At 39.0% G+C, this 20,312-nt stretch overlaps 1 protein-coding gene across 1 annotated transcript in view; it reads left to right on the top strand.

The window, feature by feature from the left end:
• The window catches only part of TASOR (transcription activation suppressor), a 29,366-nt gene extending 9,950 nt beyond the window's left edge, over positions 1–19,416 (top strand). Inside the window, exons 5-23 of the mRNA XM_054162249.1 lie at positions 1,142–1,233; positions 1,535–1,693; positions 2,399–2,526; positions 3,180–3,211; positions 3,879–3,984; positions 4,208–4,311; positions 4,423–4,526; positions 4,758–4,830; positions 4,982–5,056; positions 6,669–7,382; positions 8,254–8,657; positions 10,563–10,704; positions 13,032–13,975; positions 14,668–14,790; positions 15,351–15,510; positions 16,177–16,285; positions 16,460–16,638; positions 16,726–16,884; positions 17,513–19,416. Coding sequence (XP_054018224.1) covers positions 1,142–1,233; positions 1,535–1,693; positions 2,399–2,526; positions 3,180–3,211; positions 3,879–3,984; positions 4,208–4,311; positions 4,423–4,526; positions 4,758–4,830; positions 4,982–5,056; positions 6,669–7,382; positions 8,254–8,657; positions 10,563–10,704; positions 13,032–13,975; positions 14,668–14,790; positions 15,351–15,510; positions 16,177–16,285; positions 16,460–16,638; positions 16,726–16,884; positions 17,513–18,072 — 4,367 coding nt within the window. The 3' untranslated portion in view covers positions 18,073–19,416. The remainder of the gene's footprint in view (positions 1–1,141; positions 1,234–1,534; positions 1,694–2,398; positions 2,527–3,179; positions 3,212–3,878; positions 3,985–4,207; positions 4,312–4,422; positions 4,527–4,757; positions 4,831–4,981; positions 5,057–6,668; positions 7,383–8,253; positions 8,658–10,562; positions 10,705–13,031; positions 13,976–14,667; positions 14,791–15,350; positions 15,511–16,176; positions 16,286–16,459; positions 16,639–16,725; positions 16,885–17,512) is intronic.
• The last annotated feature ends 896 nt before the right edge of the window (positions 19,417–20,312 follow it).

Below are 20,312 nucleotides of genomic sequence, written 5' to 3'. Positions count from 1 at the left end.
GCCAAAGAACTAGTGCAGTCTCTGGCTGTGTGCTTTTTTGTGTTTGTACATATATATATATATATATATATACACACATATGTTTGTGTGTGCATTCAGAAATACCTAATGGTGATAGTAGCTCAACATAGTCTTGGTGTAAATAGAATTAAAGCTCTTAAATCCATGAAGAGCATAGATGAATTGGAGACTTGGAAGTGTCACTAGGTGTTGAGAGATTTGAAAGGGCAAGATGCAAAGTTCCTTTTGCAAAACTTTTCAAATAGAAAACAAAATAATTTTTTTAAGAGTAACGTGCTACAGAGGTGATACTATGAATGTTGAAAGGAGAACAGATGGAAGGTGGAGAGAACAAAGGTATATGGACATACAACTTTTTACTGGTTTAGCTGTATTTGTATTCTGGAGCAGTTTATCAAGGCAGTTAAATACAGACTTGGAATGAGAAGAACCTAAGCAAAATGAATGCTTTTCTGAATACATAGAATACATACATAGAATAAACCAGGTTGGAAGAGACCTTTAAGATCATCGCCTGAGTTTAGTTACAGTTGTTTGATCTGAGGTAGTCAGCTAGACCAACAAATGACAGTGTGAGGCCTTAAAATCATGAAATTATCACTGAAGTGTTGAAAAGCAAGAAATTGGTTTACTTTTCCATTTGAGTGTCAGTTAGTGATTCCAGAACAGTGTTATTTTGTCAACAGTGTAAGATGAAAGATTGCTGAAAATACTAGTGTTTTCCTGCCTTATTTTCCAATTATACCATCACTCTTTATCTTCACATTGTGCAATAACACTGTATGGCTGTTCCAGAAAGCCGTATCTGTATAGCCTTCAGGCAGGGCTTGTTGTCTTGGTCATAATATTGTCAGTAGTGTGGGTGTGCTCTTTCAAACTGAGCTTGTGTCCATATTTTACTTTCGCGTCTTGTAGTGCAGTTGGTGTAAGTAAACATTTATTCTGCTCTTCTGAAGTTACAAGTGATGAACATTCCCTTACCCTGACCATACTGCAAAACAGTTGTTGAATCTTTATTGCTTGTATACATTGAGCTTTAATCCCATGTAATGCTTCTTAAACTTCTAATAATGTTTTAATATTGAGCATAATATGTTGGTTTTTTCTATACCCCTCTCAGGTGTGTATATTTCCAGGTACGCTGATCTATTGCAGCCTAATCCTTTAGAAGCTGGAGCAACTGGAGATGTGATTGTTTTTAAAATAATAAAGGCAAGTCTATCCTGCGTATTCTTGAAGGATTATATTGTCTACTAATAACCTAATCTATTCAGTCTCCATTTACACAATTACTTGCTTATAGAGACACTAGAACCTTACCAGATTTAAAGTCTGTGTTGACACTCAGCTTAAATAAATCACAACAGATTTTTATAAAAGGCAAAAATGTCTTGTTTTCCTTGAAAGTATGAAAATCATGTACTTCTATAAATGACCTTTTTAATAGCCTGCTTTTATTTCTCTGCTCTTCAGGAGAAGAGTTTATTATGCTTACAATTCTTCTCCTTTACAGGGAAAAATGAGAAGCATATATGACCCCATTGGTATGAAAGCAATGGAATCAACAGTAAAGACTGCATTGGATCCAACACCAAATCACGAGTGTCATGTTTCAAAGAATGCAAATAAAGTAACCTCCTTGTTGGCTTACCGAGCCTATGAACTTACTCAGGTATAGGGATGTTGGGCGTGTGCTAACAGCTTTTTACAGAAGAGCTTTATAAACAGAACTTTGGAAATGATGGAGTTAAAATCACTGAAGCTATGAGAATACTGAGCATGGCCTGTAAAACTGCAGTCTGGTGTATGTTAGGTATCAGCCCACAGATGCCTGCATTAGAAGTAACGGAAAAACTTGTCAGTCTCTCCTGTTTCCCTTGTATATACCTGGACCCGATGGGGAAGGTCTCCTTCACATTAGGATGTAGGTGTAATAGGAAACAGCTAGGGAATGTACATGGGGACTGGAATGTAGGCCAGGGAGGAGAGGCGATAATGTATGGAGTTTGAAGTGTGAAAGTAGAATTGGCTAGTGGGCGTTAAGTGAGTCTGTTGGCTAGGGAAGAGCCACTTTTTTTTCCCCATTATTTTTTTAACTGTTTTTTTACTTTTCCCCCCCCCTTCCTGTCTTATTTTCCAGTTTTTGTTTCCTTTTATTTTTTTTCCCTTAGCTTTGTGGGTTGTTTTGTTGGGTTTCCCCCCCCTTCTTTTTGGATTTCAAACAGAATTCCATTGTTTATTTAAATAATGAATCATGAGCTTTTTCTGTGAAACATAGTATGCCTTTCAATGAACAAAGGTCAGGGATTGTTAGCATAGTTGTGAAGTACAGTTAATCAACTCTCTAATTTAACATTGTGTTCAATTCTTTTTCCAGTACTTTTTTTATGAATTTGTCTTTGATGAGATAAGGCGAAGACCAAGACATGTTTGTCCTCATGCTGTTGTTTCATTTACTTATAAAGATGAAATGGTGCAAGTACCAAAATTCCTGTCCCCATCCAGGTAAGAGAGGAAATGAGTTCAGGAAAGACTGCATGCTACATGAAGAGATCATAACTGTTGGCAGTAGCTCAGAACTGATCTAGATGAACACTGCTGAAATGAGTGGATATGTCACAGAAGCAGATCATAATACTAATGCAAACCAAGAGGGGACAAAATTTGTTGTATGTAGCAGGCTGGCCCCTGTAGGAAGCGATTCTGCTGCTTTTTTTCACCTGCTCACCTGTAATCCATGTATAGTGATTTTTTTGTTTTGTTTTGTCTTTTTTTTTTTAACTGAGGAAGTTTGTAGTCAAAAACATTCACAGCATTATCTTACTTAGTATTCTGAAAAAAATACTTTCTCTTCTTTGTCACTGAACTCTTCATTGATGTTGTCATGTTGCATGTGGAGAGAATATCTAAACAGAGAGTTGATGACAGACACGATACATATGCTGATAGGAAGGCATCCAGGGACTGTACTACGTAGTGTTAAAAATAGTTACCAAAATATCTAAAATAGCACAAGATGCTGCTTTGGTGACAGCTTGAGGTTAGAGAGTGAATTACCAGTGCTGCTAGTTAGACTGATAAAGTACCCTTAATGTAAAATTGAGTAGCCAGAAGTTTGTCTCAACCTAGTCATTCTATCTTTTTTTCTTTTTCTTTAGATCAAACAGCTTCAACACAGATAGAAGTACAGGTAAACATGAATTGAAAAGTACTACTTGTATGCTACAGACGTGGAAGGGTTTGGACTTTTTTCTCTGTATAGTTTTGTTTTTAACAAGTTCAGTTATGCTGACTGCATACCTGAATTCTGTCCTGTACAATACTGATTGCAGACATCTCTTCCTGATACTGAGTGAATGAACAGGCATCTTAATGTGCATCTTCTCCCAAAATAAACCAGAACTCAACAAAATCAATTCTTTTCCCCCTCCTTTTCTACTTACAGTGTAGTAAGATGTTGCCTTCTATTGTTGTATCTCCTGGTCAGTGGCGTTTCAAATAATACGATCCTCAGTCCTACTTTCCTTTTGAGCCTCTTTTAACAAAATGCTAATATGAAAATGGTTGACGGTTAAAGTAAGGAAAGAGGATATTGTTTCACAGATGTTGGCATCAAGGGTATCTAATACAAGGGTTCTTGTATTAGACAGGTAGAGGTAACATACTGATCTCCTTTACTGTGCTCAGAGCAGGTCAAAATAAGACAGGGTTGTAAACACCCTTTTTGTTACCTTTTAACATATTATTGTCTGCTATTAATATGAAGCTTCTCCTAAATCGCTTCTAGAGACTCAATAGCCTCTTTTGTGCCCTACCTACCAAATGATTTCATTTTGTCTTTCTTCATCTTACTTTAGATAAGTCTAACTATACGTTATGGAGGGGACAGCTTTGGAATAAAGACAAACTTTTGTGCCATGCTTCTGTGAAATCAGTGTTGCATACATTCCTTCCCTGCAAGCTGTGAGTACAACCATTTGAGCGAAAGTGTTGCTGTTAGAACTCTTTCTCATAGAGACTGTTGAATTTTGGATATATTCAGGTGAAAATCTGAAATACACATTAGATCCTTTTAAGTTCATCAGACTAGACTCTTGGGTCGTGTGTATCCAAAGCTGCTTTTAGTTCATAAAGTTCTTTTTTTTTTTTTTTTTTTAATATCCCTCCCTTCACCTTTCATCTCTAGTCCTGAGAAGATTGAGATTGAAAAAGTTGCGAGCATTGATCAAGTGAAGAAAAAATTTTCACCAATATTGTTCGATAAAGACACTTACCTTGGTTTAAAAGAGGGTAAGTAATTCTAGCTCAATTTTTTAAAATTCAGAAATCTAAAGAAAGCATTCTCAACTACAAATTTGTTTCTTTTTCTGTTCTTCTCTTTCTGCCCTTGTATTACGTCAGTCTGCAAGAATGGCATGTGCAGTAGCCTTTATGAAGTTGTGGAGACATCACGTTCTGGTAGTCACTTGGAGGGCTTACTTCAAAAACTAGAGAAAGAAAAAATTGTGAGTGCACAGGTTTGACTGTTCCTGGCTTGAAAAATAATGTTGCTAACTAGTAATTGAGGTGTACTGCAAGATCCATGATCTCCCTGGAATTCCTTATCTGGCATATGCTTAAGTATTGTATCAGGGCCCTACTGTGCTCATGATGGAATTGACCTTACAGACAGTAAGAATATCTATGTCTGAGCAAATGTCTGTTTGAAACAGTACACTTATTCTGCTTGAAAACAGGTTCTTGTGAAACTGCTTGTGGACAGAGGATTTCTTTTTCTTCTTTCTTCTTGGCAAATGATGACTCCCTACGGTATGCATACCCTGGGGTTTTTGGATTCAAGTTGGTTTTGGGTGGTGGTTGTTGTTTTGGTTTTTTAGGGGGGTGAGTTTTTTGAGTACTAGATTGTCTTTGGAAACATAGTGGTCTCTTTCTCAGCTGTTTTTATTTTCTTGCACTGTAGACCACCAAACTGGACGGCCCCACATGCTTCAGGCATTGTTTCTGTTTCCAGAATCTAGAGGCATCGTGAACTCAGGTAAATTTGTTCACTGAGGGGTGTTGTGATGTGCCTATTTAAATGTAGTTTACATTATGTGGAAGACTTTGTAGAGTTATAGCCTGTTAGTTTCTGTTGGTCAGGGTGATGGTGTTCAAAAAGTTTCTTCATGAAAGTAATTGTCACATTACATATTTTAGGTTTGCTTGTTCATATCTGAGTAGGTAAAACTTTGTTCAAATGTCTTGATAGTATATTCTAGTAGAACTGAACATCACTATTCCAAGAGATCTGTTCCTTCAGAGGAACACTCTGCACTTCAGAGGTTTAGGGGCTTTCTTTAACCGTCAGAAACGTCAAGGACAAAGCATCTGAAAGTCTTCAGTGTATCCTTAATTGATATATTTATTTGGCATTGCAGTGCACACCAAAAACTGAGCAAATGAGCAAAGAGCATAGGCATACAACTAGGTAACAAAAGATGACTGAAAGCACTTGACTTTAGTAGAACTTTCATGCTTTGGGATGCAAATTCAAAGTTAATCTTCTACAGCTGAAATTTGCAGTTACTAGTACCAGCAGCTCATTCCAGGTATCAAACTTCTACAAAGAAGTTTCTGCCCTGACTCTTGTCATTTTCCTAGATTTTTATGTCTGTATTTCTTATTTTAGTAAACCCCTTATGTTGTTCTTATTTAAGTAACAAATGTGAAAATTCCATCAGTTGCAGATTGGATAAGAGGAGATATGATATAAGATGACATTTAGAGTGTGTACATTCCAATCCTTCAGCATATTCTGTCAGCTGCTGTGACTTTCCAAAGACTTAAGAGCTGCAGTTTCTGTTGAACACAAAATTCATCACTAATGATAAAACCTAGAGCTTCCTTGAGCTGCTGTTTCAAGGATGTAGTAAAAAGGTCTAATAGCTTCCCAAGACAGGAACATCCTGCTCTTGGCATGCACTCCCATTGTATCTCTTAATTTGAGTGAGTTTTACGTGGCTTTGCAAATGAATGGAAAACAATGTGTGGGTTTTTGATGGGTTGCTAAGCCAATTATTTTATAAGAGTCCAGTGAGCATAGAAGCAGCACAGTGAATGCATTGACTGCATAGGCAGGGGTAATGCTGCCCAGGGAGGTGGTGAAGTCACCATCCCTGGAGGTGTTCAAGAGGGGATTGGATGTGGCACTTGGTGCCATGGTTTAGTCATGAGGTTTGTGGTGACAGGTTGGACTTGATGATCTTTGAGGTCTCTTCTAACCTTGGTGATTCTGTGAATGCTTGCCCTGTTTCCTCCAGGGAGCTTTTGGGCAGGTTCTTAGTAAAGCTTAGTAAGACTTTGAAGTGACCTTCTAGAAGGGTCAGTAAGGTGGTTTAAATTGGAAATATGTGTGTCCAAGACAGAAGATAAAACAGAAGTTAATGAACAGTTTATTATGACTATGAGTAGGCTGACTTTTAAGCAGGTTTTAAAGCTAGTTACTTAACAAAATATTTACTTTCCTGGCTTTTGAGTTATTTCTCCACAGTCAGTCCAAGTTGTGTTTCACTCAATACATATGATACAGAATATTGCTAAATAGTCATCATTTATTTATAACCTTATGATTTGATTTTAATTGTGACTTCCCTTTTCTCCTATGGCAGCACACAGAAGTGTTCTGTTTGGAACACAGGAAAATTCAGCTCGCATGGTTGTGCGCAAAAGTCAGGAAATCATTCCAGAATTCACAAAGTTTATTCAGGCTCTACATTGTGGTTTATTCCAGTCTCGTAAGAGCAGTGCTACAAATGTCAATGCTGTTGTGGAGAAGCATATAAAAGAGTATCTGAAAAGATGTAGTGGCCCTCGAAAATATAGAGGATATGAGTTACATCTGTATGACTCACGGTTGGATGAGAAAAAATTTCTTTATGCTGCTCCAAAAAATAAATCTCATATTGATGGCAACTTGCAGAACTATATTTTTCATTCTGAGGTATATCAAATACCTGTTTCTAGAGCTAAGGAATTGATGGAGGGATACTGTAAACTTCAACACTTCGGTTCCATCTCAGATTATGAAGTCACAGAAGATGACTCTGATTTTGTCAATGCAAAAAGGGGGAAAAGAATCCATGCAAAATACGAAGCCACTGCTGCCAAGCAAAAACTGCCTCATTCTGGAGATTATGATCCTGACAGACTCAAAAAACTTATTAACTTAATCCAGAGTAGGAAAAAAAATGTAGGTGGGGATTCTGATTCTGAAGACCCTAGAAATAAAAGTGGTCTGAAGAGGAAACTGGAAGAACAGTCTGAAAATTTGCAGAAATACTTAAAATTAAGTGAATCTTCAGAGAGCAGTTGTCAGTATGAAGGTAAGAAAGTGTGTGTTTGGAGTTCCTCTTTAAGCGTTGTAATTCGGAGCATACTTAACATTTAATCTTTACGTATTGAATATCTCTTGCATGCTGTGGGCATTTTAGTGCATGGTGGTTCATTTCAACCTTGGCCTGAGATGTATCAATAGGGATTATGTTTATTTTTATGTAGGTTGCCTCTTTCTAGGAGAGTTTTTATGGAAGTTCCTTTTGTTCTGCCTGTTTGGAGTGAAAGCATACTTTAAAGAGTTTGCTTAGCTGTGGAACTGTCCAAAGACCTTTTAATGTTGAGTATTAACCAGATTTGATACTATAACGTCTACTGAAGTTTGACTCTGTCGTTGCTGTAATTTTCATGACTCCAGTACTGTATAAAAATCAAGATTGGAGGGGAGAATTAAACTTCTAAACAGGAGCACAGTTAAGTTTTGAAATAGTCAGTAATATCCCAGTGTGGTGAGACAAATGAAGCAACCTAATAGTATTAAGATTAAATTATTCTGTACATTGAATTGTCTACATCCAAACCTCAGATAATTATCACTGATACTGTCTGATACTTACTTAAGCTCTGCCAGAAAAATGCCTTTGGTTGTTGTTTCCCTGTTTTCTCTGGGGGAGATTATTAGCTTGAGAAATTGCCCTTTTATCAACAACTACCTGTTCAAAATATTTGTTAGAATAAGTGTATGTGTACTGTATGAATTAATGCTAAAGAGTGAGACTGTGGATATGTGGCTGGTGTTTGGCAGGGGGGTGGGTCTGGTTTTGTTTTTAATCTCAAAACTTAGTAATGGATTACTTTTCCCCCTCCTCCCCCTACGCTAGGGGGCAGAACCTCCAATTCACCACACTCTTGTTTTCTCAGTTAATGCTGGTCTTGATGGACGTGATACTGAGTTGAGGCAGCACGACATATCTGACCCTGCTGTTGCTGACACCCATGGCCTCATTAAACTGCTTTTAGAAACACTAGCTAATGCGGGACACTTGGATTCATCACTGGCACAGTCTGTCAATCAAGCTTTAGGATTAAGCACTGATGAAATCGAAGAGGATATGAGGCAAAAATACGAGTCTGAATGCTTTCCAGCACAGAACGAAGATCATCATGAGCTTCCTAATACTGCTCAGGCTGAGGATGTTCACTTTAAGGACCTACAGAGCCCAGCAATACTGGAAACTGATGCAGTGTGCTTACCTTACCCTGTTAATGTTGATCTACGACTTTCAGCTAATGAAGTAGGCCTTGAACACACGCTGCATTTAAAAGTAAGTGACAGAGCCATGTAGGTAGGTAGGTAATAACAATGCAAGTATTATTTTCATATATATTAGGAAACGGGAAGAAAAAAATACTTCTTCACACATACAAACATAGTTTAGTAGGAGTGTATAAGGACATTTTCTTTGTGGTTCTTTGTCTAGTCATTCTGTAATAAAATTAGAGTACTTGAAAGACAGAAAGCAACCATGACCAGTCTTTTCCTCATTAGCTTTACAGTGTCATATGCAGCTTCTCCAGCAATAGTGGTAGAACCTCTGTTATTCTCTTTGCTGAGCGCTGTATGTAAGGGTTTTTTTCCATGCTTGCTGAGGACCAACACATTACAGTTGTCTTCTGTCTCTGAAAAACTCTGTCCTGACTCTCCCCTTCCTTACTGTGGTGGATAGCAATCTGTAAACTTGTTGCATGGCATATAGTGTTACTATGACAGCTTGCATACTGCCTTCCATCTTCCTCTTCATTTGGGGGTGATTCTTGGTCTGGCTAGGGTATTGAGGTTTGTTCAACCTGAAGCACACTGAGGAGAGATTTGGGAGCTCCTCATCATAGTTATTGGCTAGCTGTTGCTCTTCCCCAAAACAGGTTATAAGGCAGTAGTTGTTGTTCCACATAGACTTTCTCAGCTATGGCTTAAGTCTTTAGCCTTACAGACCTGATAGATGGTTTGGGTATGATAACTTGTCATGATTGTGAAACTCCATCTCAGGCACAGAAACAAGTGGGTTTTCTACTGCGCTCTTCACAAATCTAAGTAACATCTTACCTTAGCTGACTGTTTCTGTGTGTCAGTTAGTGACCTTCTCTAGTGACAATACCTCCAGTTAATCAGGTGATTCTTACTGCTTTACAATCATCAAACATCCTTTTACTTTTATGGTAGTTAGTGCTCCAGTTCTGGGAATTGGTCTAGTCCAGCCTCTTTGAACACTCTCCTACTTTATAGTAGAAGGTGTGCGATAGGGCTGGAAAATGCCCATGACTTGTATGCATCTTTGAGGATCCTGCAATCTTCATCTTTCATTCTTGTACCGTGGAAAAGATGATGGCCCTCTTCCTGTCCCTTTAGCAGTGTCTCGAGTGAAAAAGCATTAAGAAATATGCATAGTAGAAAGTCTTAAATGCTCTATGCAGTATTAAAGATGGCTGGGGAAATAGCTTTATTTTGGAGAGAGTGGAGCTGAAAAATTCCTAGCACTTAAATGCATGCCTAGCTCTCTTTATGTGCTCTTGGTGCAGTGGTGTAGGTGTTCTATGCATGCTTTCCATGACAGCATATAACTGGCAGAATGCCCTTTGAAGAGGGCTCTTGTGATAGGATTCATAGTGCCCCAGCTGCTGCTAGAACACATCACAGTGATTGCTCTCTGATCTGTTACTGATACACAAAGTCCAGTCTCTAAGTCATAGAGCAGGAAAGAATTTGTCCTACCTGTAATCTCTGTGCTTTGCTTTTGACTGTCTGGAATGTGAGATGATGTTGGATTGTTCAAGGAGTTCATACTAGTTGCAGGCAGTTCTCCAGCTATCAAGACAACAGCCTGAAAAAAGCTAAGGAGCAGACAGTTTTCCTATTTTCCCCCCCCCCTTTCTTTGTCCCCTTTCCTCCCTGCCCCACCCAGATACTGTACTCTGAGAATGTACTCAGGGCTGCCATAGTTACTTAATGATAGACAATCAGCAGAGACATCTGTCAGAAATTGTCAAAGAGGTAAATGAAATACTTCAAGTACCTTATGTAAACATTTCCACGTTTGACTTGCCTGAAGGCAAAACTGCCAATATGCTGCTGAACTGATGTGTGTTCTTACTGTCAGCTGTTTAGAATGTAAAGGTTTAATAGCTACCAAAGAAACAAGTTTTGAACTGAGAATTTTTGTTGTTTTTTTTAGGAAGCAAGTGCTGGAAGTGTAAGTAGTTTTGAAGACTACAGTCTGTGTCCCAGCACACCTATAGAACATGTTTATCGCCGGCAACGTTCCAATTCAAATAACAGAGAAGTTGGAATGCACTGGAAACTTATCCCAATTACAGGTAAGGTGGGTTTAACTTTTAAGTTATTACAAATAGTGAATAAAAACGTGTTCTAAAGGTTTGTGTCTTTCATAGATCCCATTCTTGGGTCACAAGCCTACATCTAGCCTATGCAGTTGTTCATGTTGTTTGGTTCATAACAAATGTGCTAGATGAAAACAGGTACCTGTTGAACAGTATTGCTTTGGGTACATACTGACAGCATTTCAAAATGTGGATGTTTGAGTATCTGTCTGGTGTGCCACATAACTGTCTTGAATTCCACAACTGGACTTCCTGGGTTCTGCTGAAAAACTGGATGAGTGGATAACAGCAACTAGTAGTAGAGAAAACTAATGAAGTGTCTTGTCACAGAAAGTAGTTGACATCTCATTGCATCAAGCTCTTCTACTGAAAGTGCTTTCAAGTCTTTACCTAAATGTTTAAACCTTTGTCTGTCCTTACCTAAATGTTTAAGCAATCTTGCAGAAGCAGCTTTTTGTTCTGCTTCTTTGTAAGTCATGTCAAGTCTGTTTTATGAGCATGAAAGCATGGATTTGAAGGATGTGGAAACTGAGCTATAGGAATCAGTATAGAATGCACTGCTTGGAAGGGACCTCTAGGGGTCATCTGTCTAGTCTCTCTGCCGTAAGCAGGGACATTCCCAACTAGACCAGACTGTTCAGAGCCCCATCAAGCCTGACCTTGAATGTCTCCAGGGATAGGGCCCTGAGTTGAGGCCCCATCCCTGAATAGTCATCAAGAGCTCTGAACTCAGTGCTTCAAATCAAGTTGCCTCATGACAAAACCCAAAGAAAATTTAACTGCACTATCCGAATGAAAACTTAGTGATAACTGATTGTGTCAGAGGAATGCTGCAGTCTCTCTCTTGGACACATCTGATATTCATCCATCCATGATGTAAATTCTGAGTGTTGAGCAGCTCAAGAATGTGATACATGGCATAGTCTGTACCTTGGTATCTTACATGAGCTTGAACAAAGTTTACTCACGACATTCTAATTTGGCATGAGTTCTTCAGTCTTTTACAATTAATATACTTGTGTATACTGAAGATTCAGAGCAATACAACAAAAGGCCAAAATCAAATAAAATGGAACTAATTGGAATAACCTGATTATATCTGAGTTTAATGCATTTAAGGAAAACTAGAAACTTGAGTTGATTCAAAGCATGTACTTTGAAGGATGAGGAAAGAACATCTATTTTCATCAGTAATGCAAATATAATAACTGCACTTCTCATTTTTTCTGTATAACTCTAGTGGTATAAAGTGACTGTGAGGTGATAATGTCACCTTGAAAAAGTGATCTTGTTAGTGGCAGATACTTCCTCTTAGGTCTGGATGGACACGATCAAATTAGGACTGAATACGACTTTTTGGAACTGTCTACAAAGCCAAATGCATTCCAAAAGAACACCTTCAGAAACTGTCTATAGTATTTTGATTATTGGTTCTGATCCAGAAAACTGTTTTCCTGCTCACAACTTTATGAGCTTTAGCAATCACACTTAACAAATTAAAAAAACCAAACCAACCCAAGGAAAACCTCCTTTGAAGTATTTATAGAAGAGATGGGATACTGAAATACCTTTGTGTGTCTGAAATATCAGTAATTACCATGAGACTTAAATCCTGCCTTTTTAAAAGAAAAACAAGTTCTTGATTGTGAGATCAGACATGCAGCTTGCAGGCTGATTCCACAGGGATCATGTGTGGATGAAATAAGCCTGTTGAAAGTCTGAGGATTAACCTGTTAGTAAATTAAAATACTTGAAGATTTCACCTCAACATGAGGAGAAACTTCTTTACAGTGAGGGTGACAAAACACTGGCACAGGTTGGCCAGGGAGGTTGTGGAGTCTCCTTTGGAGACTTCCAAAACCCACCTGGATACATTTCTGTGTGGACTACCCTAGGTGATCCTGTTTTGGCAGGGGGGTTGGACTCAATCTCTGGGGTTCCCTTCCAACCTGTAATGTACTGCCATACCGGAATGATGTGTCACTCTGCCTGGTTTTTTGTGGTTTTTTTTAGTTAAGTCAGTTCCAGTTATGCTTCATTAAACATCTCTGGGAGTATTACTTGTGTTCTGTTTCTTGAGCAGACTTTGAGTATTGTTCTGCCACCTTAGAAGCTATCAAATTTTCTGTGCCTCTGTACCTCAGCAGACAGTACCACTCGAGTCTTTGGATTCAAGTTGGATTTGGTAGAGGGAAGCACAACAGTAACACTGTTTTAAAACTGTGTTGTGGAGCTTTTAGTGTATCAGTTGTGTATGACTGTCAAGCATGAAATGATGATGATGATGAACTCTTCCTATATAGGTCTGAAATCACCAGAAGAACCACTGGTGTATTTGCCACCAAAGGATGCCTTTCCTAATGACCCTCGCATAATAAGTAGACAGAGAAGTTCTGATTATCAGTCCCCATACTCTCCATTTTCAGACATACAAAAGGGGACAGCAGAAGATGGACTTTATACAAGAGAAGTGGAAAAACGTGAAGATCAGTGTGGGATAGCAGATCACTCTTTATCAACTAAGCATTCCATTGCTGCAGTAATAGAGACCACACTATTAGAAGAATATAAGCTCTTTACAAGAAAGCTTCAAGAAATTTTGCATCAAAACAATATTGCTTATGTTAGTGGCACATCCACACCATTCCTCTCTGCCCAGGAGAGGATAATGAGACTTTCCAACTACATCTGTTTCCAGTTTGCAGATGTTTCTGTCCAAGAATTTATAGAGACACTGAGTGAAAAGCTGACCAGTGTTATTTTGTCCTCTTCGTGCATTAGGCGTACTCCACCAGTTTATTTCAGTCCTGAATCAGCAGAAGTGGTCAGTAATGCTGCACTGAATCCTCTACTAGAGATGCCGCCTGTTTGCAGGGACTCTGACACCGTGGTGTGCCCAGAGCCATGTAGCAATAACATGGTGAAAGAGGTGGATTCTAATGAGCAGTGTTTGTCAAGCTTACCCTTAGTGAAGGAGGAAATAGATCATGTGAATACTAAACCGGAGGATGTAGTGACATCTGATCAGACATCTTCCAGCAATGATCTGATGGAGCCACCAGAAAAGACGCAGAAATCCCCTGAGAATATAAACATTGCAGCCCAACCAGCCTTTTCTGATTTTATAAGCCAGTTAAAACCTGAAGTGTTCAACAGTTTGGTTGAAATTTTCAAAGATGTACAGAAAAACACTGTGAAATTTTACATTCTTGAAGAGGAGGAAAGCGTTCTCTGCAAGGAAATCAAGGTATGTTCCTGTTCAACTTCTCTATAGTGTTAAAATAGAGTGCCTTTTCAAATGGGTAAAAATGAGCTTGCAAACATAAGGTAGCCTGAAATTTGTTTCAAAAAAAGGTTGAATTGTGAAAGTAGGCTGTCCTGTCCCATTTCTCGTTTGAGCTCTTTTAGAGCCTTGCTTATATTTAGCTTTTACATAAGTCTTTCTGTTATAGTAGGAAAGCAGAACAGCCTGTAGCTTGGTTCTTTGTGAAGATGCTGCTGGGGGGTACTCTTGGGGAAAAAAGGTAACAAGGGCAAAAATCTGATAGTTTACCGTTTCAGACGCAATATTTGAAAAGTCAATGTGTGCAGTTTCAGGGTTCTTTATTTTCTGTCTGGTGAATAGTGCAGGCAACTTCTGGGATTACTGTTTGCCATTTTAAAAAATGTGTCAGGTGATGGTGAGATAACAATTTCTGGCCTTACTTAAAAACTCATGTGGTTTTGATAGACTGTAAGTTCTTACAGAATGGTCTGGGTTGGAAAGGACCTTAAAGATTACCCAGTTCCAGCCTGACTGCCAGCTTATTTCTGTGTTGGAAAGACAAGGAAACAAGTCCTGTTGAGACTCATTTGAGGGAAAACTTAATTTGAGGTGGGGATTGTTGTGGCTGAAGTATCTTTCACTTTTCTTTGCATCTTGTCTTTCTGTGGTGTTAGGAGTATCTTACAAAGCTAGGCAATACAGAATGTCATCCAGAACAGTTCCTTAGAAGAAGAGCTGCTTTAGATAAGTTGTTGATAATTATCCAAAATGAAGACATTGCCAACCTCATCCATAAGGTATTTCATGTAAATAATTGTGTACTATAGAAAGCTTGTGTTAAAACATGGCGAGATGAACTCATTTCTCCTAAAAACATTAAACAATGTTCTCTGTTTGAGGAAACAAAAATGGTTGTGGTAAATACTTAGTCTTGTTCTGTCACATACCCAAAACTTTGCCCACCTCCAAAAGGGTGTTAATGCTTTTTTTATTCTTAGCAATTGTAAAGCCGTGCAGAGGCCTGAGCAGTTCTGTTCTGTCTGGTTCTGTGATGCTCTAATGGCAGATGAAGGCAGCTGTGGGATGACCTTGGGTATTCCTTACTGCTGTGGTTTATGAGCTTGTGCTGGACAGAAAGTAAAATTACTCCAAGTGCTCAGCTCCATTGTCTCATTCTGGTATTGTTTCTGACAAAGCACCTCCCAAGGCAAGAGAAAAAAAAATTAAGTCTTTGAAAATGTGTTTTGAAGTCTGGTATTTGGTACTAATAAGTAGACTCTCTAGTTCCTGGTGGGGTTTTTTGTTTGTTTTGTACAATCTTTAGTATGCATCTCTGATTTATAACACTTTTAAACAGATTCCTGGCTTAGTAACTTTGAAGAGGCTTTCTTGTGTCAGCTTTGCGGGCGTTGATAGTTTGGATGATGTGAAAAATCGCACTTACAATGAATTGTTTGTGTCTGGTGGCTTTGTTGTGTCAGATGAATCTGTCCTTAATCCAGAGTCCATCACTACAGGTAAGTGTGATGCTTTGTGAAGCTTTAAAACAGACAAAAGCCTAGCGTTTGGTGAGATGAGTGAGATTCCATGATTAACCACAGTGAAGAGTCAAGTCTTCTAATTTTCAAGTTGTTTTCTAATTTTTGTGATTTTTTTTGAGAACGTCAGCTCATTCTGTCGTTCTTACCTCAGTGGCTTTCTTGGAGAACCTGTTTCTGGGAACCAGGGAAATCTTACCTAAGTTTGTGTTAGAATGCGGTGTTATGTATATGGAACCTCTTACTCCTTACTGCTGAATCCATGAATATGCTAGGAAAAAATACTGTGAGCTTATTTCCCCCCCCCACTTTAATTATAAATGGAATCACTTAGTTAATGCAGTTACCAGTTTTGTAAGTAGGTATTTTAGCAAGGCAGAGCACGAATGATCAAATTCAGTTTTTACCACTGTTAGGCATCTGGCCTGCAAAAAAGCAGCTCAGGTTTGCACTGCTGCTGTTGGCAAACCTGCCAGTAAGAAAGCCTTAAGTATGAGGTTAATGTTCATAGCTGTGTAACTATACTTTCATAGTTGTGTAACTATACTTTGATGAAAAGGGAAAGCTGCTTTATGGGTACACTGAGCAGTTCTTTCAGTTTGCATACCACAAAATTTTAACTTCTGTTTGCTATCTCCAAAACAGATAAACTAAAACAGTTCTTAAAGTTTCTGGAAGATCTCAATACCCCAGATGGAAAATGGCAGTGGAAAGTCCATTGCAAAATACAAAAAAAACTTAAAGAGCTGGGGAGGTAAGTAGTGGTGTTCTTTAGATAACAGTTGTTAAAACACTTCAGCTTTACTTATGCTCTCCAAAACCCATTTAAGTAGAATGTACTCTCATGTTTAGTCTTTTTCATTTACTTTTAATGTTTAGACTCACATCAAGGATCTTTCTTACAGTGCACTTTTCCCCCCCATTACAGAATGAATGCTAATGCCTTGAGTCTGCTGACCCTTCTGAGCACCTATCAAAAGAAGCACCTGGTTGAGATTCTGTCTTACCATAACTGTGATTCTCAAACTCGAAATGCTCCAGAATTAGACTGTCTTATCAGGCTTCAGGCTCAAAACATACAACAGAGACACGTCGTGTTTTTAACAGGTGCAAACAAAGCCTTAAGAATGCTTCTCTCTCTCTTTTGCCAGTTGGTACAAAACAGTAATGCAAAATCTCATTTTATGTATTTAGAAAAGCATCTCAAAACACTCGCAGATTATGTGGACAGTGGCATAGTGGTGGCTACTGTTGATGACTTCATGCAGAATTTTGAAAGTCTTGTTGGGTATCACAACTCAGTTGCTGAAGAGAGCAGCCTGTCTCCTCCGGACACTCAAAAAAGGCAATCAGGTAATGTTATACAGAGTTACACTTTCTCTACCCAATTAAAGGGGTGGGGGGTGGGGATCCTTGTGCCTTTACCCTTCTCAATGAACAGGACAGATGGCAAGGAAAACCCAACTCTCAAGCTACTCTTTTTCTGTTTTAAATTATGGGGGACAAGCAGCTGGGATGAAGCGTCAAAGGGGAGCTTAGACACTGAATCAGAGGCCGATACAGTATTTGAGAAGGTAGACATGAGCCTAAGTGGTCCAGGATAAGGATAAACTTAATAATCCCTTTTATAAACTGTAGCAGGAGGACTGTCAGTAATTGTATTTGTTGAACTGTCTGATCAAATACCCACTGTATAACTTTAGATGCTGCTTTGACATTAACCCCTTTGGAGCTGGGAGTTGGGATTTCCCAACACTAAACATGAACGCAGTGCGCAGAAGCTTTTAGCACCGGAATAACTGGACACACACAGGGGGTTAAGTGTGCATGTTGAGTAAGTCAACAGGAGTGGCAGAAGACCAAGACTTAAGTGATACTGGATTTACAGGCCTGAAGCGTCAGGCTCCGTGAGTAGTGTATAGCTTCTCTAAGAAGTCTGTACGCCAGCAGAATAGGACTTTCTCTTTCTGTTTCAATGTAGTTCTTGTAGGAAATGAAAAAGAAGAGGAGGACATGTCTCTGGATTCAGGGGATGAAACATCACAAATAGAAATCTACAATGATACTTCTGAATATGATAGCAATTTGGAAGCTCTGCAGACAGAGGCCAAGGGCTCTGATGGAGTAGATGCAAAAGAAAGCCGCTTATCAGTTACGGAGTTACCTTCTGAAGTACAAGTTGGTTTGATGGACAAGACTTTGAAAATTGACTTGGAAGAGATACAGCCAATTACTCCAGTTTCTACAACATGCTCTGCTGAAGGAGAAAATCACAACTCAGTTGATCAAACCCCTTTCAATAACTTCCAAGTTTATAGTAGACAATTAAACATGTCCCATCAATTCAGTCACTTTAACGTACTCACACATCAGACTTTCCTGGGAACAACATACCCCATTTCCTCTGTGAGTCAAAACCAAGAAGGGGGCAATTATTTTCTATCTGCTTACAGTCAGAGCATGGATACAGAGAAGTCATCGTCACCTGGTGGCTGGGATATAAACTCTGATTCTTCCAGGCCATATTCAGACCAGAAATAAACTCCTAAGGCTCTTTTTATAAGTTGCTGTGGAGTCTTCTGTTTCTAAAGTGGTAGATTAACAATTTCTATTTTACTCTGGAACAAAAATCTTTCTTGTTCTTTATCTCAAATGTTTTCTTGTCTATTTAAATCCTGGTGGCCTGTACCTGTTAGAAGCATCTGAATATTGGAAAAAAAAAAAATATATATTTTTTTAACATTTACTGTACTTGAATTTCTTGTTTGTTGGCACTTTTAAGTTCTTACATTTGTATTTGACCTGTACCTGGGCTTCAGTTTGAGGTCTGTTTTAATGTAAAACTGAATGTTTGCCTAAAATACATGAGGGTTTTTTTTAAATGTAAGAGTATCCAAATCACTTTTCTTTACATAAATATTAAAAGTTATGTATTTATTTGACATTTGACACAAGTTTTGTACAAATGTTTTTACAGAGTTCTAAGGCAGTGTACTTATTTTGATGACTATATACTGGATCTTGGCTAAATACCTCAGAGTAACCAATGGTGCAGTTCCATTATGAAAATAAACTCTTAATGCACAAGGGACTTGCTAACACCTTGCATCATCTGTGGGTTTTATGCTGCTTTCAAAGGTATGTGGGAAATGTACTCTAGCTTTGTCTCATGTGTCACAGTTACCTGCCTGTGTCACTTTGAAACCCTAGGTTTACCACAGCACCATCAGAGTGGCCTACAGCATTTATCCAGCTCTTGTAATTACTGTAATGTGAGAAGGACGAACCTGGCTTCCATGTCGGTGATAGCTCAGTTTGCATTAGAGAAACCTCAGTCCTGCCCCACTTCAGCATAGCCATGAGTGGTGCTTCCTTTTTAGTTTTTCAACTAGTGGTGTCATAGGTACAGAGTTGGATCTGTTTCATAATCTCCTTTTTAGCTCACAGCTGCTGAATTACAAACTTCTTTCCCCTCAGTGCTTCTCTTTCAATTGGTTCATTTTGTATATACCATCTGACTAAGGCTTCTGGAAGACGGCAGCTGCTAGTGCATAGCTGTGGAGTCTCAAGACTACTACCCTTGCTCTGACGTTGCTGGGTTTGTATAGACTAATACTCTTGACTCAAGTTTAAAGTTGTCCAAAGTTAGGTTTGCGGGGGTTTTTCCTGTTTACAATTTGATTGCCGTCATCCAAAGTTACATCTCTCAGGGTTTTTCCCTGTTTACAGTTTGATTATTTAGTGCTTTTATGTAGGAGATGTGGTTTAGTATCAGATTAGTGTTTGAAAATGACTTCAACCTCACAAAAGCAGTTGGGACAAATGCTGTTTAAAAAAGGGTGACTTTCCAAAACCAAACCAATTACCCTTTCCCTGAAGTTGAATGTTGTTAAGAGTTGTCTATTTGTTTAAGAACAAAGCAGTACTGGAGTAGTGTAGCAGTTGTGTTGCCCCAAAAGAAGGCAAATAAATACTTTTTCACAAAGAGAATTCCTTTGTATCAATAAACCTCATTGCATTTTGTAAAGAACTCTTCTACCACCAAGAGCAGATTCTCACTTACTGTATGACTTGTCACACAGGAGAGGGAAGAGTGCGCCTCACTGCTGTAAGACACCTTCAGCATCAGGCTATGTCTAGACCAGCTGCTGCTGAGAGGAGTCTCACTTTGGAGGTTCTGTGGCACTGATCCCGGAAAAACTGATGTGAATTCAGCTTATGCATCTCCTGCAGCGATGTAGAAGAGAAAGCTTTACTCCAGATTAAATTAACAGACTAAAATTAATATGAAGTAGTTGTGACTGGTAGCATTGAATATGAACCTGTTCCAACCTTGTTTATAGAGAAACTTCTACTGCCTTGGGCCCAGCTCACTATGTTAAGTGCTGCTGCCCTGTTTTAAATCATAGAATCACAGCATCATTAAGGTTGGTAAAAGACCCCACTAGCTGACTAGGGAGTTTCCTAACAACATCTCTCACCCAGGCCCCAGAGAAGTAGCAGACTTCCCTGTGGGATGGATCCAGTCAGCATATGGCTCTCAGATAGTAATCACCTAAAAGAATTGCTCTCCTAATGCATGGGACTGGCTGAGTCACCCCAGGCAATCCCCTGGATGGACCTTCATCTACTTCCTCCATAGCCTGGCCCTCCAATTCCAGAGCCCCAGATCTGTAAGTACAACTGCGGAGGTAGAGGAAGTCGGGAGGAGATTCACCTGCCTCTCTGAGCAGGGTCTTGTTTCCATTCCCCCGTCTTTTAGGTCTCCTTTTGCCTGGTGG

The sequence above is a fragment of the Dryobates pubescens genome, chromosome 1, assembly GCF_014839835.1.
Source record: "Dryobates pubescens isolate bDryPub1 chromosome 1, bDryPub1.pri, whole genome shotgun sequence".
In the NCBI taxonomy this organism is placed as follows: domain Eukaryota; kingdom Metazoa; phylum Chordata; class Aves; order Piciformes; family Picidae; genus Dryobates; species Dryobates pubescens.
This window is presented reverse-complemented; position numbering and strand designations above follow the sequence as displayed.